This window comes from Neodiprion lecontei, chromosome 2, assembly GCF_021901455.1.
Source record: "Neodiprion lecontei isolate iyNeoLeco1 chromosome 2, iyNeoLeco1.1, whole genome shotgun sequence".
NCBI classification, from domain to species: Eukaryota; Metazoa; Arthropoda; class Insecta; order Hymenoptera; family Diprionidae; genus Neodiprion; species Neodiprion lecontei.
In genome coordinates this window covers 10,374,482-10,398,795 of record NC_060261.1, presented here as the reverse complement: position 1 = coordinate 10,398,795, position 24,314 = coordinate 10,374,482, and the positions used below count along the sequence as shown (strand labels likewise).

The 24,314-nt window shown below is 41.8% G+C and overlaps 2 protein-coding genes across 4 annotated transcripts; one reads left to right on the top strand and one right to left on the bottom strand.

The window, feature by feature from the left end:
* The first annotated feature begins 1,854 nt into the window (after positions 1–1,854).
* LOC107227173 (dynein axonemal heavy chain 5) lies at positions 1,855–21,178 on the top strand. Its single transcript, XM_046730151.1, has 33 exons — positions 1,855–1,984; positions 2,092–2,331; positions 2,424–2,569; positions 2,645–2,868; positions 2,940–3,217; positions 3,555–3,728; positions 4,052–4,281; positions 4,363–4,562; positions 4,627–4,850; positions 4,935–5,110; positions 5,173–5,355; positions 5,425–5,823; positions 5,901–6,148; positions 6,241–6,504; positions 6,570–6,749; positions 7,582–7,817; positions 7,885–8,113; positions 8,318–8,991; positions 9,081–9,886; positions 9,994–10,201; positions 10,297–10,683; positions 10,771–10,943; positions 11,049–11,415; positions 11,517–11,711; positions 11,788–11,926; positions 12,188–12,464; positions 12,533–14,335; positions 14,422–17,999; positions 18,085–18,311; positions 18,405–18,716; positions 18,814–19,265; positions 19,360–19,654; positions 19,725–21,178. Exons 1-33 carry the CDS (start codon positions 1,886–1,888, stop codon positions 20,109–20,111), a joined length of 14,010 nt encoding a protein of 4,669 aa, XP_046586107.1. The 5' UTR covers positions 1,855–1,885; the 3' UTR covers positions 20,112–21,178.
* On the bottom strand, positions 20,163–24,237 carry LOC107227175 (RISC-loading complex subunit tarbp2). 3 transcript variants are annotated; one of them, XM_015668229.2, is made up of 3 exons: positions 24,094–24,237; positions 22,634–22,986; positions 20,163–22,166 (listed from the first exon to the last, which is right to left on the bottom strand). In XM_015668229.2, the coding sequence occupies exons 1-3, from the start codon at positions 24,170–24,172 to the stop codon at positions 21,492–21,494; spliced, it is 1,107 nt and encodes a 368-aa protein (XP_015523715.1). In that variant the 5' UTR covers positions 24,173–24,237; the 3' UTR covers positions 20,163–21,491. The 3 variants fall into 3 exon arrangements, with proteins under 3 accessions (XP_015523715.1, XP_015523716.1, XP_046586118.1); XM_015668230.2 differs by having other exon boundaries at positions 23,989–24,162; XM_046730162.1 differs by lacking the exon at positions 24,094–24,237 and adding an exon at positions 23,067–23,088.
* Positions 24,238–24,314: the final 77 nt, after the last annotated feature.

The window sequence follows — 24,314 nt, the reverse complement described above, 5'->3', positions numbered from 1 at the left end:
TTTTAATTTCCTTTATCAAATGGAAAGACTACAGGAGGTCTCTGCCCTGGGTCTATAAATACACCGTTGCTTAGGGTTCTTCAAAGTTATATCGTGATCACGAAGCTCGGTCGGCTCGTTCCAACGGTATAATAAGCTTCGCCAATGATCATTCTCCCTGTAGGAGAATAAGGTAAAACTATAAAAGGCGGGACAGATAGAGGGAGAAAGAGTGGTAGGCGTGAGAGAAGAGGAGAGGTATAGTTAGAGAAGGACATGGAATAGCTAATGTCGCATTACCTTGCCAACCGCAATAGCACGTAGGTCGTTTGTGACCCTAGAAGAGCGAAAAAACCTTTGAGTGCCTCTCACATCAATCAAGAAAGTGCGAAGGAGGCTGTGAAGATGACTGAAGCCGACGAGGAGGCGCGGGTAAGTCACCTAATTAATTATCGAACTTCGTGTACGTGATCTTGTCCGCCGTTGGCAGGCTTCGATTTAACCGATACGTGATCGTCGTAATTCACGAGAAAATTAGAGACCGTATACCGCCTTCCGCCATGAGATATCGAGACCCATTAGGAATAGTTTCAAGTTCGTCTTAGCTCCGCCGTATATCGTGCAGACATGAAAGCATCGTAAATACCCCCGCATGACACACGCGTGGCTTTCAGTGAGATCGAACGAATATACTGTCTCCGTATGTCAACGCAGAGCACGAGGCAAACCTCTCGTGATTATCTGACATACCGTTCTCTTTTCTCCATTTATATTTTCTAGTTCATGCATTTATCTTACTTCGCGTTATACCCTGCCGTCCTCTTTTTGCGTAGCAGATTTATCGTGCGCATTGTGTGAGCTATCGGGCATTGACCACAAGTATAATAATTAGACTTGCGTCACGTTTTCGCGAAGTTTCTGTTTGTAGATTTTCATTGTTTATCAATCAGTCACTTCTCTGCGACATCACTGTTATAATGACTGATGCGGTTATCCGCCAAGTCAGTTACACTGCAATCGTACACAAACCAAATCCAACTCATGGCCCATTATCAAACAATGGCAGACAATAAATCAGAGCTTTAACCACAGTCTAAATCCTAAATGGAATCGGCGCAATCAGATATTAACTTACCAACTCTACGTACCGTATGACTCGACTCAAACTAACCGTGGTTTGGTACACAAAAGTATTTTGGGTTACCTTAAGTTGTACCCAAACAAAAGCTCCTTTACAAGAGCTACACAAAAAAGCGTTTAATTAGCAGATTTTCTATCGGCTGCGTTATCAATAAAGTAGATTGCTAACATCACAGAAAAGAGAACTGAGCATTAATCCTCCGTGTGAACACTGGGTCTTACAGGAACGGTAATCTTCTAAATATTAATTTTTATGAACAAGACTTCCAAACTTCTGAATCTACCGAATTTTGGATAATGCAGTCAACACTTTGAGAAGAAGCCCTGAATTTATTCTGATTTCTTGAAAGTCTGGAACACATCGAAAAAGTGTACAGACGAAAGATGTGAAGAACAAGTATTCACACGAAGGGCTAATGATCATTATACCCTAACTAGCCATACCAATCTTTGAACGCTGATGACATTACGACGTTTCGTAACATCTGCTTTTTGTAGGAGGTGTTAATGAACGACTTTTCGAACACACTGTATAAAGAGAATGGAAACGCCAAATGGCGCGTGGGTGATGTGTCGGGGGTGGTGCCAGACACCGCGTCAGTCCCGAACCCTCTCATGTTAGTTCAGAGTAGGGTGTTACCCCCTTCGCCCCTCACGGCCCTTGCCTATGGTCGAGAGTGAGACCTCGGGAACACCTAACAATTTCTCCTCAGTTATGTGGCGTAGTCGTGTGCCCGAGGAACCCTGCATGACAAAGTTTTGAGGGATGTTTGTTCATGGTCCACGTCGAGTTTATTCCGCTGAATCTTCCGACGAGTCGGAAGAAGGAAGTGGCGAAGAAGGAGGTCCTGGAGATGTTCTTCAGGTCATTTTTTTCGTGATAACAGAACGGAGAAAAAATTGAAACCAATTGTTTCTGATTTTCATTGGGACGTGTTAAACTTTTCAATCGTCTGATTTGTCGTCTTACAGAAACGCAGGGAAGAATGCGAGCGAAAGGCGCGACGTGGCGAGATGGATCCTCGTCTGGAGTTCGCGTTTCAGCTTCTCATGGATGCGACGGGACTCCCACGTAACGAGGTCATGGACCACGTATTCGAGGGGGATATGCTCGATGAAATCAACCACCTGTTCATGCCGCACATGAGATGCACCCTTGTTTGGTTTTACCAAGAAGTAGAAGAACCAGAGCCTCAACTTCCGGTGGACACGGTATGTTACGATCTTCACTGCCTTGCAATATTTTTGTGTCCAACCAACCAATTGTAAGAATATCGATCATTCTCTACACGTGTTGGCATCAGGGTCCAACGAAGACTGGCGGCTCAAGAACAGCACCAGCGGCCTCGGTACCCAAACCTAAAGAACCCAAAGATCCACCGAAAAAAAAGTTGTTTCTAACAGACGGATGGCAAGTGCCTTGCTCTGGGATTTGTATATACATGTTTCGGTGAGGTTTTTCATATTTTCTTGATCATCTATTATCTATATTCTGTTGAAAATAATTTGTAAATTTATCGGGTAGCATCAACACTACGAAGCAACTACCAGAAGAAGGTTTTCACCGAGATCTTTACACAGGGATAATCGATGCCATCGCGGTTGGAATGGTCCCCTCTATACAGAGAATCGTGGAACATGTCTTCATGGATGCCTTGGCTCATCCCGGCATGGAGGACGAGGATGACTGTCCAATGATCAAAAGTTTATTGCTGCCTGGGCTGAGGTCATTCTGCAGTGCTTTGAAAGGTTAGGAGTTTATGAGAAATATAATCTTATAGGAATTTTGTTATTCACTCAGAACTTGTGGTTTTATGCAGTGTGTGAAGAAGTGGCGATAGAGGGAAGTATATTCGACGATGGAACGACCTTGATGGCAGATGTGCACAATTTCGAGGAGGCCAAAGCTTTTTTAGCGAAGGAAGGCGCCGCCGGCCAAGTCGAGCATAGAGTGAAGTCATGGATCAAGAAGTTGAGAGATTTCATGTTGGAAAGTAAACAAGTCAGAAGAGAAAATGATAACTCTGGACCCCAACAAGAGTTGGAGTACTGGAAAAGAAGGGGTGCGCAGTTTAGTCAATTGACTAGACGATTGCAGGTACAGTATACTTGCATTAGACAAACTTTTATCTGACGCAACAAGTTCGGATGGTTGGAAGGCTGGCTATTGAGGATACAAAGTTTTCTTCTTTCAGCAAACTGTTACACATGTATCGAACTTGTTTCCAATGTAATTTTCTCTCCGATCACGAGGTTTTTTCCAATCTGCTTCAATGCAATATTCGTCTCTGAAACACCGAAACGCCAGACCAAGTTCCTAGGCCATGCATTCCTGAAAATCTCTAGATCTTATCGAAAACTATGATTAAATCAGATTAAATACAGTTCCACAGTATTTCTACCACGAAAGTCATTTATCTCTGTACTCATTTCAGGAGCACGAAGTGCGGATGTCTTTACTGTGCCTGCAAGTGGCTCGATCAAAGACGATTAAAGATTGGGTAGAAGCTGAAGACGAGGTCACATATTGTTACAATGAGTCTAAAGACAACGCAAAGTATATTCAAGCGATGGAGAAGTGTTGTCATTGTTTGTATCTTGACGATCCGGTAAGCTATTCACGTTTCGTAATGACCAATTGTAGTAGTGTTTGGTATTACTAACTCTTCAGATTTAATATTGTGTTATGTCTGCGATAGATGATTTAATTATTTAGGTTCTTCCTCCACTCAAAGTACCATTACACCGGAAGGTGTTGAGTATATAAAAACGAGTCATGGTTTTATAAGTAAAATAGAATTGATGCAGAAGATTGCTTCGATGCTATTTCTTCACAGTCATCAATGTTCAAATGACACTTATACCTAGTCAAACGTGTGAACCATTTATGTTTTGAACGTATAATGCTGGAAGTAAAAATTATATATTTCAGGTAAAAATGAGGGACTCTCTGGTATCCTTGCTCCAAACCGTTCGCCTGATATACAGTGTGTCTCGATATTACAATACTTCAGAGAGAACTAGTTCTTTGATGGTGAAGATTACGAATCAGATGATCGCGGCTTGCCGAGAGTATGTGACGAAAAGAGGCCGGGAAACTGTATGGGGACAAGACAGGGCGGCTGCCAGATCAAAATTGAAACACTGTCTGCGTTTGAATAAGTGAGTACTCACAATGGAAATCGAGGGTTTAAATGTACTGCGATAAAATTGTGTTAATGGATGAATTTGTAATCTGAACAGAGCCTACAGAGAAACTTACCGACTAGTTCGATGCTCGCCTGCAGTCACGGAAGAAGAGTTCCGCTTTTCTGAAACCCATGTGTTTGGTAGATTCGATTCATTCTGTGCTCGGATAGGTAAAATTTTGAAAATGTTTGACCTGATCGAGGACTACCAGAGACTGTTCGAGCGCCGAATGGAGGGATTACTTCTCGGCGAATGTAAGAAGTTTTGGTTCCGTTCCAAGGTATTTTCAAGGTTGATTAATCGCCGGATATCTTTCAGCGCTGGACGAAGCCATGAAAATATTCGAGGAAGCCAAAAAGTTGGCCACTAGTAAATCGTACGACTATCTCGACCCAAGAAACGCGGACTTCGACGTGGATTACGATGCTTTCATGGCCAAAACTGACGTACTGAAGGAAAGCATCGGCGATATAATCGAGAAGAATTATGCCGACGTGTGGGAAACACCTCAGGGTATCAGGTTTCTGACGAGATTCGAGAAGGTAAGCGTGCAATACTAAAAAAAAAAACAAATCGGAATTTACCGCTTACTTCCAACTCATCTAGATTCGTTTATTCCAATACAGGTTAGCGAAAAGATCCCTCTGACAAAGCTGGACGAAAAATATATTCTGGCTGTTCGCTACTGTGACAAAGAAATAGAACGAACCCTAAAACTCTTTAAGCGACAAAGGGACGATCCACCGCTTCCCAGACACATGCCACCAATCGCTGGCCGTTTAACTTGGGCCAAGTCCTTGAAGTAAGTGAATAGAGTAAAAACAAATGTTCCGTTTGGTCAATGATGAACGTTACTACTTTTAGAGTACATTTAGACGATTTAGCGACATCTGTATCAAGTCACCCGGTGTTGAAGGCTTTGCCACTGACGGTCGATCTGGTGCGTAGATACAATCATGCCGTTGCAGCGTTGCTTCAGTATCAGGTAGACATCGCTGAGGTTTGGACGCACCAGAATTCCTGGATTGTGGAAGACTGCTTGAAAAGGTGAGTAGGTAACGTGGTGTTCAGTTTTGGACTTGAATTTATAATCGACTGTGACTCAATTTCGGTTAGGCCTTTGCTGACGATAGATCAGGAGTCAAGCAAGGTGCGAGTAAACCTTGAGAATCGCATCACTCTGTTGATTAGAGAAGCTGACTGTCTAGCGAAACTTAAATTGGAAATACCGATAGTTGCTCTAGCGATTCTCTCGAAACGGGAGCACTTTACCTTGGTCACAGATTCCCTGCAATCCATCATCGAGAATTTTGTCAGCACTGCACGCCGCGTTAAACTCGAAGTGAGACCTTTGCTGTTGCCTCACTTGGTAAGAGTCGCCTCTCTGCTAGGGCCAGGGCTAATTTCCCTGACTTGGACAAATCCAGCGTGGAAAGACTTTTGTGATAATACTAAAGAGGAGATTAAAACTTTCGACATATTGATAACAAGGGTTCACGATGTCTATACGAACAGGTAGGAAACCGTTTACTTTGAAACGTATTCAGATAAATGATAAACGACTTTTCAACGTGGTTCTTTCAATCCAAAAGAATTCTGCAAGTCTTGGCGAGCATGCAGAAGATCAGCCTCCATGCCTTGCCAGACGACGAGCCATGGGGTGTGGATGATTTTGTTGAGAGAACAGAAGAGGCCTGCAGAGCTGCGGCAGTTGACTTGCATCGAAAGAGTCTAATGGTAGAAGAAGCAGTTGAGGAAGTGTTAGAGTTGGTCAGAAATGCCGCGACCAGTTTTAAGAGTACTGCAGAGACCGATCAATTTGATTTCCTGAATCGCGAAGGTAATATTCAAACTCGCACAGAACTCTACATGAAGCAAGACTTCAAAGGCACTCTGAGAGTCGTTACATTCTCTAACGATTCAACAACTCAGACCAGGAGGGGCAGAACGGTTCCGATGAGGGCGGGCAACAACAGCAACAAGATTGGTCTGTGGTTTGGGCGTGTTTCGACAACCCGCATCAACTCTTGGCAACCCCCGGTGGCGGCCTTTCAAAAGGCATGCAGGAGATGGTGCGCAACGCCGTCTCCGAAATGAGAAGATACTATTCAAGGAAGGTCGTCGACGTTCTCATCAAAGTCACTCGGAGCTCTCTGGACGCACTGAGAAAAAGATTTATGCAAGAAACTGACAGTGGTACGGATGACAAGAAGAGCGTCATTAAAGAAAAGCTTGAAGCTACTCGATGCTCGTTTTTACAGAGAATGTACCCCACCCGGTATTTTTACTTCACGCTACTCTAGTGATACCAGCTGTTACCGTACGACCGAACCTTGAACAAGTTCAAGATTCATTGAGTTCAGCGGGTAAATGTATCGCAGGAGTTGCTAGGGGTGTAGCGCAGTGGAATGCTGGAAAAAGCAAGGCGACAGAAAAGGTATGCGCATTATAGGCATATGCCAATAATCCCATCGATCTCTTCGACCTTTCATTGTAACTCAAGCAATTTCTGATCTATGTATGTACGTACTTCTAAATGTGCTTCTCTGAATCACCTTTTCTTACTACACTCTGGACTTTACAGCTTATTTACTTAAGATGATGCTTCGGAATGAAGTCTGCAGATCTTTAACTCTTCTGTAGTCTTGATTCTATTCTGTACTTATGCGGTTGGATGACCAGCCCAAATGGCAATTTCAGATGTGACACGTTATTTAGTGACGACACCATAACTGGGTATATGACCCCCTGTAGTTAACCTTGTGGAATGATAGTCTGTATTTATTAGTCGTTGTTTCACGTGGCATTGTGAAAAGTGTTACTGATAACCCTAGATCAAGAAAAATTTAAATATGAAGAAATTTTTCACCTTTTCTATTCAATAGCAAAGCATTGTTAACAAGACAGTCTTCGCAGATAAACATTAGGTGAAATCAACGCCTGTCTCCAATAATGGTAATCGGTAGGAGATGAACATATAAATGGCTTTGAAATTCTGTGGATTGTTGTAAGGTATTACATGTTGTAACTGAGATTCATTATTTGCATCACCGAGTACTGTGTCTACTGTTCTCTATTTTCTCTTTCTATCTCACCTGTAATCTACTATTTTCTCTTTCTGTCTCACCTGTGGCATAACTCACCATCAACAAATGGCATGGTCTCTACGCTTTCACTGACTCTCGCTGTAAATACCACACTACTTCTGTGTACTGCACCTATTTCTCCACAATCGATGCTCATCGTAGCCCTCATGGCGAGGCCTTCCTGGAGTGCCTAAACGAAATTTATTTCACGTCGTCACGCTGGCTGAACAGGTAGCCGCTGAACATCAAGCTCGAGAAGCGGAGGATCCACGTGCCAGGCGAAGGCGCCTTTACAAAATCGAGTCCGAAGAGAAGCCTGCTTTTCCCGTACAGCAAAGGAACTTTCATGCTATGGTCATGGAGAACAAAGAAGTTGTTAAGATGCTTTCCCTGCTGAGCTCATGTACCCAGGAGTTAAGACAGGCACGTGAAAATCGCATAAATAATTTGCTGATAAAGTTCTTTTCTCAAAAGGCTTTTTCTTTTACAGGATCTGACTAGCTTTCTTGAGCGCTGGAAACCTTACAAATTTCTGTGGAAGAATGAACGAACGGTACGAGAGTTATTGCAAATCGCGCTACCTGAGTTTGAGTCAACCCTGAGGAGACACGGCGAACTGGAAGATAGACTGGCCACTGAACCAGACATGGTTATTTTTGGCACGTCGATTGCCGTTTCGACGGAAAAGTTAAAGTACGGATTGTATACGGAGATCAAAGGTAAGTTTCACAGATTGAGGCTCGTGACACCTTGGCATTACAATAATGTTAGAATTGTCACAAAATTCCTGCGAGTTAATTTCATTGTTGTAAAAATTGCTGTTCAAATAATAAAAAAATTTGGTACGTTAGTTTGCATGTCAATAAACTGTAAAACTGAATCAAGTACGCAGCGGCACTTGACAATACATTTCTATATTTCAGGATCAACGCACAAAATTGGTCAAGCAATGAAGAAGAAGTACAGGCGAGAGATGGAATACGTCTATGCCGTGATGAATGAGATGGAACGAAAGCTTGATAGGCAGATCCGCGATTTGGATGACGTTCGTTTGATCATGGACACGTTGAAAAAGATTCGCGAGCAAGAAGTTGACATGGAGCTAAAGATTGATCCTATTGAAGAAGCTTTCAATATCGTTACGCGGTACGAAGTTCCAGTTGACAGGGAGTGCTTGGAGCAGGTCGATAATTTGCGCTACACGTGGCAACAGCTTCAAGGACGAGCTTTGGAGAGCCACGTTCTATTGCTGACGTTACAGCCACAATTCGAAGAAGAATTACGGAACAACTTGGAGAAATTCCGAAGTGATAACGAATCCTATTGTGAAGAATACAGGCACTCGGGACCAATGCAGCCTGGCCTGACGCCTAGAGAAGCCTCCGACAGGCAAATATTATTCCAGAATCGATTCGATGGGATGTGGCGCAAGCTACAGACTTATCAGAACGGCGAGGAACTGTTTGGCTTGCCGACGACAGATTATCCGGAGTTGTCGCAGATAAGAAAGGAGTTGAATCTACTTCAGAAGCTTTATAAGTTGTACAACGATGTTATTGACAGAGTCAGCAGCTACTATGACATACCTTGGGGAGAAGTAAGTTGAAACGGTTGAAGTTACCTTGGTGCAATGGAACGGTGGTTGCTATATTACATAATCATGGTACAGAAATGTTTTTTTGTCAGGTCAACATTGAAGAGATTAATAACGAACTGATGGAATTCCAAAATCGTTGCCGGAAATTACCGAAAGGCCTGAAAGAGTGGCCAGCCTTTTTTGCATTGAAAAAAACGATAGACGACTTCAACGACATGTGTCCTCTTCTAGAACTCATGGCGAACAGAGCAATGAAACCACGTCATTGGCAAAGAATCGTCGAGGTCACTGGCCATACTTTCGACTTAGACAGTGAAGGGTTTTGCTTAAAAAACATTTTGGAAGCTCCGCTTCTCAAGTACAAAGAGGACATCGAAGATATTTGTATATCGGCAATGAAAGAGAAGGATATCGAAGCGAAATTACGGCAAGTAGTGAATGAATGGTCGGCTCACGAGTTGACCTTCATGACCTTCAACAACAGAGGCGAATTATTACTGCGAGGAGACACCACTGCAGAAACTATCGGCCAGTTAGAAGACAGTCTCATGGTTCTTGGATCTCTTATGTCGAATCGTTATAACGCTCCGTTTCGTAAACAGATACAGCAATGGGTTTCAGATTTATCGAATACTAACGAAATATTGGAGCGGTGGTTACTCGTCCAAAACATGTGGGTATATCTGGAAGCAGTGTTCGTCGGCGGTGACATTGCCAAACAATTACCAAAGGAGGCTAAACGATTTAGCAAAATTGACAAGAGCTGGCAGAAAATAATGCAGAGAGCTCACGAAACACCTGGCGTCGTTCCATGTTGCGTGGGTGACGATTTGCTCAAACAGCTCCTGCCGCACTTGCAGGAACAATTAGAATTGTGCCAGAAATCACTTAGTGGGTGAGCATGAAAAGTATAAACAACAAAACTTGTATAAAATGGTACAGAAATAAATGACGTACCTTGATTGATGCACGTATGAACAAATAAACATCGACTTATTACAGATACTTGGAGAAGAAACGAATGATGTTTCCGAGATTCTTTTTCGTATCCGATCCGGCATTGTTGGAGATTTTGGGCCAGGCGTCAGACTCCCATACAATTCAGAATCATCTTTTGTCAATATTTGATAACACCAGGTATGTGAGGTTTCACGACATCGAGTACAACAAGATGACGGCGATTATTTCTTCGGAGGGTGAATCAATTGTGGTGAGTAAGACCGGCTGTAGTTTTATCCGGTAATCTGTTCAGTTGAAGGCACGACAAACAAATTCTGCATCTACCGATGACGAGGCGTTTTACAGCTTGAAAGAGCTGTTCGAGCGGAAGGCTCCGTCGAAACTTGGCTGATGCAACTTCTCCAAACTTCCCAGCAGTCTCTACACTCTATTATCCGCCAATCTCACGCTATGATAAACGACCAAAATTTCAATCTGCTAAGTTTTCTTGACAAAATGCCCGCTCAAGTAGGGATCCTTGGTATTCAAATGATATGGACCAGAGATGCTGAGCTGGCGCTCATGCAGGCTAGGGCGGATAAAAAAATCATGGGTGAAACAAACAACAGATTTTTAGAGCTACTCAACACTTTGATCGACCAGACGACAAGAGACCTGACAAAAATTGATAGGATTAAATTTGAAACTTTGATTACGATACACGTTCATCAAAGAGACATTTTTGATATTCTGGTAAGACGAATTGATTAAACAACAGCTACATCGTCCAAACATTCAATGAATTCTCGGTAACGCAGTCATTCAACTTCTTGCTCTCAGTGCCGAATGAACGTGAGATCAGTCAATGACTTTGAATGGTTGAAGCAATGCAGGTTCTACTTCAAGGAAGACTTGGACAAAACTGCAATATTCATTACGGACGTTCAATTCACTTACCAAAATGAATACCTTGGCTGCACGGAACGATTGGTCATCACTCCACTGACTGACAGGTATACAATTCTACTTAAAATGAAACCGACGAGCAATCCTGAAGAAGCTCGCACAGTCCAAAATTATGATTAATTTTATTTTTCACCGCCTTTGGCCGATTTCAGATGCTATATAACTTTGGCCCAGGCCTTGTCGATGTCCATGGGGGGCTCGCCTTGTGGGCCGGCAGGTACTGGAAAGACTGAGACTGTCAAGGATATGGGAAAAACATTAGCAAAGTATGTCGTCGTATTCAACTGTTCCGATCAGATGGACTACCGAGGCCTCGGCCGTATCTATAAAGGTTTATCACAAAGTGGTTCTTGGGGTTGTTTCGATGAATTCAACAGGATCGAACTGCCCGTCTTGTCTGTCGCTGCACAGCAAGTTGCTGTTGTCTTGGCCGCGAAAAAAGAAAAAAAGAAACAATTTGTATTCACCGACGGTGATCAGATCGACATGTGTCCCGAACTCGGAATATTCATCACAATGGTAGAATTTTCTCATACTTGACATTGCAGTAACGACAATTCAATAATTGCGATACTCGTGCTTCAAAATTAATTGACAATTGGTTGTAATTTTTTTTACAGAATCCAGGATACGCGGGACGCAAAGAATTGCCAGAGAACTTGAAGATTCAATTTCGTACCGTAGCCATGATGGTACCCGACAGACAAATTATTATTAGAGTAAAGTTAGCCAGCTGTGGTTTCCTCGAAAACATCACACTGGCTCGAAAATTTTACACTTTGTACAAATTGTGCGAAGAACAACTCACAAAACAGGTACATCTTTCCTTTTACACGTCGTTGAGTAGAAAATGACAAAAAAATCCACATACTTTTCTTTAACATGTTGTAGGTTCATTACGATTTCGGACTGAGAAATATTCTGTCAGTTTTGCGAACACTTGGAGCATCAAAAAGAGTTAACTCGAAAGATTCGGAAAGTACTATAGTCATGCGAGTACTCAGAGACATGAATCTTTCGAAATTAATCGGTAGCTAAGTTAACTGTGAAAAGACGTTAAGCGATCACTCAAGCACTGTAGAGTAGAAAAGTTGCATAGATTCACAGAAAATGTATGTTATTTTAAACTATTCCTTTGCGAAATAAATCAATACATAATATGGACGAGATTCTTGAATACGCTTAATATACGCATAATATTTCTATATGCTTATAGATATATTCATACTTATACTTCTTTTTACATTTATGCACACAGAAAAAAAGTAAACAATGTACTTTGTTCTCACAGATGAAGACGAACCGCTGTTCATATCGCTGGTGGCTGATTTGTTCCCAAACCAAGCGCTTGAAAAAACAGCTTACCCGCACCTGGAGACAGCCATTGATCAGCAGGTGCAAGAAGCTGGATTGGTTTACCACCCTCCATGGGTCTTGAAATTGATTCAACTGTATGAAACGCAAAGAGTGAGGCACGGAATAATGACTCTGGGTCCTACTGGTGCAGGAAAAACTACGTGCATTCACACTTTGATGAAAGCTTTGACGCAATGTGGGGATGCCCACAGGTAAGTATGATTTTTCGGTGTTTATTATCTAGTGATATGGCACCATAACTATTTCCATCGATCTATAGGGAGATGAGAATGAATCCGAAGAGTATAACTGCTGCACAAATGTTTGGCCGGCTTGACGTGGCCACTAATGACTGGACTGACGGAATTTTCTCTGCACTATGGCGGAAGACTTTGAAGCTCAAAAAAGGGGAACACGTGTGGTTGGTCCTGGACGGGCCAGTGGACAGTATTTGGATAGAAAATTTGAATTCCGTGTTGGACGATAATAAAACCTTGACCCTGGCCAATGGAGACAGACTAGCGATGGCTCCTACATGTAAGATAATTTTCGAACCCCACAACATAGACAATGCAAGTCCAGCTACGGTATCACGGAACGGAATGGTTTACATGAGTTCATCGGGCTTGGATTGGAAGCCGGTTGTTACTGCGTGGTTGAAAAGTCGGGCGACTCTGGAAGAGGAGGTCTTCAGCGAAATGTTCGACCAATCATTTTCTCAGCTGTACGCTTGGAGTACGCAAAACTTGGTATTTTCGATGAGGATACTTCAGTGCAACGTGGTTCGTCAAATGCTTTGCCTGTTGGAAGGTTTGGTACCCCCGGAAGTTCCCGTTGAAGAAGACGAGGATGACGAAGACATCGAGAGAGATAAGCCACAGCCCATGTCGGCGGAGCATCTGAGACGGTTTTACGTTTTCGCAATGATTTGGGGTCTTGGAGCCTTTTTGGAAACTGCAGATCGACTCAAGTACGATGACTACGTGAGAACGAATTTGACGGCGTTCGACCTACCTACATCGGAAAAATACCCGAAGGCTACGGTCTTCGATTTCGTTGTCAATGACAAGGGGAAATGGGATCCTTGGGCGACTTTAGTTATGAATTACTCGTACCCTGATTACGCTACTCCAGATTATAGCAATATCTTAGTACCGATTCAAGATAACGTGAGGATTCAATATCTGGTCGACCTGATCGGACGTCAGGACAGAGCGGTTCTGTTGATTGGAGAGCAAGGATCTGCTAAAACAGTCATGATGAAATCGTACATGAAAAGAGCAAATCCAGAAACAACTTTGGGACGTTCGTTCAACTTCAGTTCTGCTACAACTCCGTATCAATTTCAAAAGACGATTGAAAGTTATGTTGAAAAACGACTTGGTAATACCTTTGGGCCACCGGGTGGAAAGAAGATGCTTGTATTCGTCGACGATGTTAATTTGCCCCAAATCAACGAATGGGGTGACCAAATTACAAACGAAATTGTCCGACAAACAATGGATATGAAGGGATTCTATTCCCTCGAAAAGCCTGGTGAATTCACAACTGTTGTTGACGTTACGTTTTTGGCTGCGATGGGACAGCCGGGGGGTGGACGAAACGACATCCCTTCGCGTCTGAAGAGACAATTTTGCATCTTCAACTGTACAATTCCGAATGACGCTTCGATCGACAGGATCTTCAGCGTTTTGGGCGAAGGTCACTATAATACAAAAAGGGGGTTTTCAACGGAGGTCAGGAGTCTCGTGAAAAAAATGGTACCGCTGACCAGAGTTCTCTGGCAAAGAACCAGAGCCAAGTTATTACCAACGCCAGCCAAGTTCCATTACGTTTTCAGCCTTCGGGATTTATCACGCATCTGGCAAGGAATGGTTGGCACACTATCAACGGTCATAGAGAGTGAAAGCGTTCTCATGCTTCTTTGGAAACACGAATGTACAAGGGTATTTAGTGACAGATTTACCTTGCTAACGGACAAGCAATGGTTTGATGAAGAGTTAGTCAACACCGTAGAAGAAGTACTGGGGACCAATTACGTACCTATGATTGATAAGAATCCAGTCTTCGTTGACTTCATGAGGTAAATACTCAATGCAGCTCACCAATGTGTACATGCTTGCGTTAATACGAGATTTCATCGCGCGTTTATTCAATTCTGTTTTTCAGAGACGCTCCCGAGCCGACTGGAGAAGAGGGAGAAGACGCTGACATGGAACTACCAAAGGTTTACGAACCTGTTGAAGAGCACCAAATCTTGAGGGATCGATTAGAAATGTTTTTATCCCAGTTTAACGAAATGCAGAGAGGGGCTGGTATGGATTTAGTTTTCTTCCCTGACGCCATGTTACATCTGGTTAAAATTTCGAGAGTCATCAGGCATCCAAGAGGGAACGTAATGCTTGTTGGTGTCGGTGGCTCTGGTAAACAGAGCTTAACGAAGCTATCGTCTTTCATTGCTGGATATAAGACCTTCCAAATTACATTGACTAGATCCTACAACGTGACAAACTTCCTTGAAGATTTGAAATTTCTTTACCGCTCGTGTGGCGCTCAAGGCAAAGGTACGACCTTCATATTTACCGACCTTGACATCAAAGAGGAAGGGTTCCTCGAATACTTGAATAACGTTTTGAGCTCTGGAGTCATAAGCAATCTGTTCACAAGAGACGAACAGGCAGAAATAATTTCCGAACTTACACCGGCCCTGAAAAGAGAAAATCCTAAGAGAACGTTGAACAACGAACTTGTCATGGAATACTTTCTCCAACGAACTTGTCAAAACTTACACGTGGTGTTCTGTTTCTCTCCAGTTGGTGAGAAATTCCGAAATAGAGCCCTCCGATTCCCAGCTCTCATATCCGGATGCACGATTGACTGGTTCCAGCCCTGGCCAAGAGATGCATTGGTCCTAGTGGCCGAGCATTTCTTGCACGATTTTGAAATCGCCTGTACAGATCACGTCAAAATGCAGTTAGTCAACGCATTAGGCTCTATACAAGATGTAGTGGCAGAAACTTCAACCGAGTATTTCCAGCGGTTCAGACGAGCCACCCACGTTACCCCAAAATCTTACTTAAACTTTATTGGAGGATACAAAAATATATACCAATTGAAACAGCATGAACTTGGAGAAGGTGCGAGGAGAATGGACACTGGACTTGCTAAATTAGAAGAAGCATCAGTGTCTGTAGAGCTGTTGAAACAAGAACTGGCTGTTATGGAACAGGAATTAGCACACGCGTCACAGAAGGCAGAGACCGTGCTTTTGGAGGTGACTGAGCGAGCAATGCAGGCGGAAACTTTTAAAAATCAAGTGCAAAAAGTGAAAGAAAAGGCAGAGGTATTGGTTGCCTGCATTGCCGAGGAGAAAGCGGTAGCTGAGCAAAAGCTGGAGGCTGCGAAACCAGCCCTCGAAGAAGCTGAAGCTGCCTTGAATACTATCAAGCCGGCGCATATAGCTACTGTCAGAAAGTTGGGCCGACCCCCGCACCTAATCATGAGAATTATGGACTGCGTACTGATTCTGTTTCAACGAAAAATTGGATCAGTCGTTCCCGATTCTACGGCCTTATGTCCAAAGCCTTCTTGGGCAGAGTCGCTCAAAATGATGGCCAGTACAACGTTTCTGCTACAATTACAAAACTACCCTAAAGATATAATCAATAACGAAATGGTCGAGTTGTTGCAGCCGTACTTTAAGATGGAAGACTATAATATGGAAACAGCAAGAAGAGTGTGTGGAGACGTGGCCGGTCTTCTCTCATGGACCAAAGCCATGGCCTTCTTTCATTCCGTGAACAAAGAGGTTCTTCCACTAAAGGCAAACTTGACTTTACAAGAGGCTAGACTCAAAGTAGCTATGGAAGATCTTGCCAATGCGGAAAGAGAGTTGTCCGAACGAGAAATGGCCTTGCAGGCCGTTAAGGAACAGTATGACGCAGCTGTGTCAGAAAAACAACGTTTAACGGATGCAGCCAACGTGTGTCTTAGAAAAATGACTGCTGCTACCGCTTTGATAAATGGTTTGGGAGGTGAAAAAATTCGGTGGACACACCAAAGTCGAGAATTCAAAGACCAACTCGGACGATTGGTTGGAGACGTTCTACTAGCAACCGGGTTTTTGTCCTACTGTGGACCCTATAATCAGCAATACAGAGGTGGGCTCGTCAACTCTTGGATGGATATTTTAACCACTCGAACTATTCCGTTTACTAAAGACTTGAATATAACTAACATGCTCGTGGACTCTGCCACGATATCGGAATGGACCCTGCAAGGTCTTCCGAACGACGAGTTGTCCGTGCAAAACGCTTTGATTGTGACAAAGTCATCGTCATATCCCCTTCTGGTTGACCCACAGAACCAGGGTAAAATGTGGATAAAAAATAAAGAAACGTCGAATGAGCTACAGATAACATCTCTCAATCACAAATACTTCAGAACTCACTTAGAAGACAGTTTGTCACTAGGAAGACCGTTACTTATTGAAGATGTCGCGGAGGAACTCGATCCCGTTATTGACAACGTATTGGAGAAAAATTTCATCAAGTCAGGTTCTATCGAGAAAGTAATAGTTGGGGACAAGGAGTGTGATGTTATGCCTGGTTTCATGCTCTACATCACAACTAAATTGCCGAACCCAGCGTATAGTCCAGAAATATCAGCAAAGACGTCAATCATCGATTTCACGGTAACTATGCAAGGGTTAGAAGACCAGCTACTCGGTAGGGTGATTCTGATGGAAAAGGCTGACTTGGAGGCTGAACGTGTTGCTCTATTCGAGTCAGTGATGACGAATCAAAGATCAATGAAAGAGCTTGAGAGCACTTTGCTGCACAGATTGACCTCCTCTGAAGGTTCGCTGGTAGATGACGAAGCTCTGATTCGTGTTTTGCAGGAAACAAAATCGACCGCAGAATCGGTTAGTGAAAAACTGCAAGTTGCTGCATTAACGGAAAGGAAAATCACGATAGCAAGAGAAGAATTCCGTGCAGTAGCTGCTAGAGGGTCCATCTTATACTTTCTCATAGTTGAAATGAGTAACGTGAATGTGATGTACCAAAACTCTTTGAAGCAATTCTTGACTATATTCGATAACTCGATAACGAAATCGACTAAGAGTGCAATCACTAATGAACGGATAGACATTATTCTCAGACATCTGACCCTTGAAGTATGGGGATTCACATTGCGGAGTTTGTACGAAAGGCACAAGGCACTTTTCACGCTCATGCTGGCAATGAAAATAGACTGCCAGCGCGAGGCGATCTCCCACGCAGAATTTATGGCATTTATAAAAGGAGGAGCGTCTCTGGATCTCAACGCAGTAGCGCCAAAACCGTTCAAGTGGATACTGGACATAACTTGGTTAAATCTGGTGGAAATCAGCAAGCTCGAAGTATTCTCTGAAGTGCTGACGAAGATCGAATTCAACGAGAAAGAGTGGCGGCAATGGTATGAAAAGGAGAAACCCGAAGAGGAGGAACTACCTTGTGGTTATCAAAAGAATCTCGACGTCTTCCGGAAGTTACTGTTAGTCAGATCGTGGAGTCCTGACCGAACTCTTTCTCAGGCGAGAAAGTATATAATAGAATCCCTGGGCAAAGAGTATGGCGAGGCGAGAATTTTGGATCTAGAAACTACGTGGTCGGAGTCAGAACCAAGAAGTCCTCTCATTTGCATTTTATCCATCGGGTCAGATCCAAGCCCGCAGATAACTGCGTTAGCGAAACAAAAGGATGTTCGTAAGTAACATGACACATTAATGAACGGTGAAAGTTGATACAATGAAATATGTGGAACGTGTTTAACAATTTACTCGTGCTACAGAACTCAGATCCGTTTCGATGGGGCAAGGGCAGGAATTTCATTCTCGCAAAATGATCAGTGATGCTATGGCCACCGGAGGATGGGTCCTCCTGCAGAACATTCATCTGTCTCTTCCTTTCTGCACTGAAGCTATGGACGCTCTGGTCGAAACCGAGAACATTCATGAGTCATTCAGACTGTGGATGACGACGGAAGTTCACGCGCAGTTTCCAATTGGTTTGTTACAGGTAGGTCGGAGTAGGTACATATTTTCTTTCGTCGACAATAGAAAAAATCGCTACCGTGAGTAACCATTCTCACATCTCTCTACTCAAATGCAGATGGCCATCAAGTTTACAAACGAACCACCGCAAGGCATAAGAGCAAGTTTGAAGAGGACGTACCAGGGGGTGACACAAGATGCTCTAGATTACAGCACGCAGGCTCAATGGCCACCGCTTTTATACGCTGTTGCATTTTTGCATACCGTTGTACAGGAGCGAAGAAAATTCGGACCACTAGGTTGGAATGTGCCGTACGAATTTAACCAGGCGGACTTCGCTGCGTCGGTGCAGTTCATTCAAAATCATTTGGACGATATGGATCCTAAGAAGGGAGTCTCTTGGCCGACAGTATGCTACATGCTTGGAGAAGTAGGAAATCGTTACTGATTTTCGTTGATTATGATACAAATAAATTTTCCACAGCGGAGTTGAACACGAATTTTCATGCATAATTGTTTGACGACAGGTTCAATATGGAGGCAGAGTAACAGATGATTTCGATAAACGTTTATTGACAACATTTACGCACGTATGGTTCTGTGACGTTTTATTACGACCAGGGTTTGAATTCTATCACGGTTATCGCGTACCTCAGACTCGAAACCTGCAGGGGTACATTGATTACATAAACAGTCTACCAGTTTCCGATACGCCAGAAGTATTTGGACTGCATTCGAATGCGGACATAACTTACCAGATAAACACCGCAAAAGGAATACTAGATACAATTTTGAACGTACAGCCGAAAGAAGGAGGCGCCCAAGGTGGCGAGACGAGAGAAAGCATCGTTTACAGGCTGGCTGATGACATGCTATCGAAATTACCACCCCAGTATAACGCATTCGAAGTTAAGGAAGCCCTGCAAAGAATGGGAGCTCTACTTCCGATGAATATTTTCCTGCGTCAAGAGATCGACAGGTCAGTGCTTGTGCTTCGAAGTTCATTTCTACGTTCTTGCAGACCATGTTTACAAAGAAGATAACAAAGTAGTAGCCAATGGATTTCATTCCAGGATTTCGCGTGTGATAAAGGAAGTCCAATCGACTCTAAGCGATCTCAAATTAGCCATCGATGGCACTATAGTAATGAGCCAAGGCCTTCGGACATCGCTAGACGCGATGTATGATGCTCGCATACCCGAAAAGTGGCAAAAGATATCGTGGGAGTCTGCAACTCTGGGATTTTGGTACACGGAGCTGTTGGAAAGGGATGGACAGTTTAGGCACTGGTGCGCCAACGGTCGTCCGAACGCTTTCTGGATGACGGGATTCTTCAACCCTCAGGGATTTCTAACCGCAATGAGACAAGTGAGTTGATTCGCGTATACTATTTGCGAGACTGAAAGGATATCATAATCGGCTAAATCCATTACAACAGGAAGTGACCAGAGCGCATAAGGGGTGGGCATTGGATTCGGTGGTTCTTCAAAATTTGTTAACCCGGCACAATAAAGAGGACGTGAAAGAACCCCCACAGGAGGGAGTTTACGTCCATGGTTTATTTCTGGAGGGTGCATCGTTGGATAGGAAATCAGGAAAGTTGGTAGAGAGCAAACCAAAGGTGCTTTACGAACAGATGCCAGTTATATACATATACGCAATAAATACAACGGCTGGAAAAGATCCAACTCTCTACGAGTGTCCGATTTACAGAAAACCTCAGAGAACTGATCAGAAATACGTCGGATCAATCGACTTTGAAACTGATCATAATCCTCGGCATTGGACTCTGAGAGGAGTCGCGTTATTGTGCGACATAAAATAAAGGACCATGGGGTAATAAAAACTTACATACATGTATACATTACGTGCAAAGTTGGAATAATTTCATGTAATTAGCAAAGTTATTTACGTGGACTGCATAATTGATACATGGATAGTATTTAATTTTTATAATAACTACTGGAAGGAACAAATCATGCGTACGTACATGTCGCAGGTAAATTTCAATTTCGGACTGAGTTATCTCAAGTAAAGTAAATTAATTTTTTGCGGTTACAATTATAACGTACACACACATAATGTTACATCCTGATACGAAATAACATCAAAATTCATTCACACATACATATTTTTTTTTTTTTTTACAAAATTCATATTTAAAATTATCTGCGTTCAAATTTGAAAAACGCGACTAAAACACTATATTAAATTAATAAAATAATTCGATGTACAAATTCAACGTCTGTGCAAATATTATACTATTACTTAATTGTAAACGTACTTGCGGTGTATACGACCAGATATACACGGCATATATCTTAAACTACTTGAATAAAGAAATCCGTGGAATAAATATTCATGTAAATATTGGACACGTAATATTAACCAGGTGATTAAATATTCATTTCATGTAATATCTCATCAATCATTCAATTTGGTACCTGTTTTACTATCAAACCGTGCCACTTGATAAAAAGCTATCGATTTACTGTACATCAGCGCTAAGCTAAGATAAAATATTTCATACACATGAAATACAATACGCACATTAGAGCGGTCCTTATTTGGGTTATTTTGTTAAAAAAACAGATATTTTAAAATAAATTTTGACCCGATTAGGTGGACACTATGACTATTAAAAAATGTGCCAAATAAGGACCATAATAATACAAGCAAATCGTAAATAAAAATGTAATTCACTGTTAGTAACTTTTTATATAGTAAATCTCAAGAATATTATAACAATTGTAAATTTTTTATAGAAAACATTTAATTGGATAAATACCGCTGTAAAAAAGATTTACCAAGCAACCGAGAATTCTTGCACACAAAAAATTGTAATGCAAATTTATTTCTCTGTTTATAGAAGTATTATATCATAAGCTTTGAGGAGCACTTAAAAAATTCTACATTATAGTCACTGTATAATCTCTCTCGTCATTTTATTCAAAACAATGGCTATAAATCGAAATGTCAACGCATTTTTATATAGCTGCACCAAGAAATAAGTCGTCTAGTCACTGCAATTAAAAATCATCATTAATGTATATATATATATATATATGTATGTATATGTATATATTCGATTGCAGCAAGGCGGCTTCCATTTTGCAGCTTGTAACTGTACATTTATTTCATTCAACGAATAATCTTGCATAGTGCGATAACCGACGTTCGAGCTTTTGCTGCCAGTAATTTGAAATCATACTAGCAGCATATGCAGAGTAGTGGCTACTTTAATAATGGCTCCGATTTTTGCTTTTTCTTCTTCATCTCCATAGTTCATTTCGATTAATGCTGGACTCGTGTCCAAGCTTAAGGCCGCAACGTAACCAGCGTTATTAGTAGTGTTCAGGCGAATTTCGTTCATCTCAATATTTAGAGGTATTAATATTTCTCTAAACTTTGAACGTATTGTTTCATACGACGATTCGCTATCAGACTTCAACTTGGCATCATTAATCAAATTGACAAGCTTTCCGATTGCCTCGTACCTAACATTATTTTCTAAGGTATTCTTCACTTTTATATGGTACTCAGATATTTTTACTCCCAAATTAGGCTTTTTTATAGCCGGCAATTTAGTTAATTCGGGATACTGGGATATTGCTACATTGTCTAATTCATCATCATACGCAGTTTTCTCGTTTTTCATATAGATGCTAATATCTCGGATTTTCCCAGCGACTACATCCGTGATGCGATCCATCATCTTCTTAGCGGCCTCATGTTTTGCCTGTCGCTTAGTAGTCGCAATACCTCGTTCTACAAAAGTTGAAACTATGCAATGAATTGTAAAAACTCTTGCATGAGGTGGCCCAACGTCGCTAACATTCTCGTAGCGTGGTTCTTGCAAATTGTTATCTGCACATAGTTCCTGAAAATTGAACACTCGTAATTTTTTATCTATTGTCCAAAATATCCATAAGGAGCAGTTCTTATTGAATTCAACAAGAATGCGAATTTTCATCCTGGTCCCTGTTGATTTTTTTGCCTTTTTATACAATTCAGCGTTACAAAGTGTCAGTCATAAATTTTTAAAGAATGACTCATAAAGAAAGTTTTTAAAAACTCGAAACTTTCGTACAAAAGAGTGAAATTGTTTTACGATAACATTTTTCATAGGTCAGTCAAATTTCGAGCAATACGTTGCTCTATGAACTCGAATTTCAAAAATCTGATTTTTTGCATGGGTGTCATGAGAAGACCCTAGATTTAAAAAATCCGTAAACATTTATGGTTGATCCTTTCAGAGTGTACTTGAATTGTATCGAAGTATAAAAAACTTGGAAGGGATCGTGAATTCAGTTCTTCTATTTGATGCGTTCGCAATCACAAGTATACCTGCAATGTTCCTATTGCGTTGATAAATGCCGTATTCGACGATGTTTGTGCTGCAGTGGGAGCCTCCGCTGTTGAAGAATTATGTTTCGGTGACTGAGCCGGGGATGCCGGTAGTTGGGGATAACCATTTACTTTAGCAATAGTTTCTAGCATTGCTTTGGCAGCTTCGTGTTTGGCATCTTTTTTACAACGTCCCATTCCAGTTGCAGACAGACCGTCACACGTAACTTGATAGGTGAAAGTATTCTCATGTGACCCGCCTCCGTTGTGGATAAGCTCATAGTTGGGTATTGTACATTTTTTCACCATCATCTCTTGAAGAATGGACACCGGAGTTTTGCTCATTTTGTAACCTGTAATTTCAGAGAAATTGATAATTTTGTAACAGGATATCAGTTTCAAGTTATTAAGACAATATTGTGAGGATACAAACTAGCTTGATATCTTCTTCAAATGGCTATTCAAGTATCACTGTGCTGACAAACATGTTCAATCGTTCCTTACTTGGAATTTTTACGTTTCAGTACTTCTATATTTCTGTACAATTTATTTATATTAGATTACATGAGTCTGGAAAAAGAGGCTAGTGCAGAAATCCAGGATTTTAGTAGTAAAAGATGAATAGTAAAAACTACTGTCGTTGCATTTATTAAAAAATTATACGTTGCATAGCAAACAAGTGTCAGTGCATGCTTGTTACACAACTAGACCAGAGTCTCGGTGACTATATCTTAATATTCTACTCCTGTAAAAATATTGAACCTAACGATAGGCAGTCATAAGCCCAGCAGGCTGGTTTGAAGCAGAGCGATAATCAGCATCGATGTATCAATGTTAATTGTTTACATCAGTATCTGTTGGCGCGTTGATACTCTTGACAGGCTTCAATGTAACAAGTGTCATGCGCTTACACTGAACCGACAAAGGAGACTGAAAACAATTCAAGTTCGAAGAATATGATAACGGACGTATTCGTAATGAGCCGCGAGCATGTTTTACTATGCCCTAGAAAATTTGAGTCTCCATGTAAGGTTGAAATGTTGTTCCGTCGAAACTCGGTACCGAAACTGGAGCGAAATGAAGGAAATACGAACAACTGTGCCAGGTATGCAGCTGCACACTGCTTTCCTAACCTAAAAATGAGTAGGTTATGCTGACACCGATATTCGGTTCGTGTATGCAACTTAAACGTGGGAAAATGTGAAGTGAGCTCTTTTTCCATCATGATATTCGCAGACGTGACATTTGTCATTCTCAAAGATCGTATTTGGGTTGATTCCGATCGGTGAGTTGAATTCTGATTTCAATTGAAATTCATCAGTAAATTTTATACTGTATGAAGTAAATTTACTTACTGTTTTTGTGCAAAACTACTGGCAAGGATTTTATCACTGATTACAAGCGTATTGATGGAGAGAATCGAGAAATTTAGAAACGACACACTTGTAACCTCAACTTACAAATTCTCTGGCGACAATCATCTGGGAATCCCACGGTCAGTAGGATCGTCAGAATGGGGAAAGACTTGTTGCCATGCATTTCTTAAAGAACAGCGTTGCCATTATCAACTGCAAGGCATTCTGACGAGAGGATGCGTGCATCGGAGAAAACAGGAATGAATATTCTATAGTTGGTTCTTATCGACCGAGGGAAATGTCACTAATTCTCACTATTAGCAAAA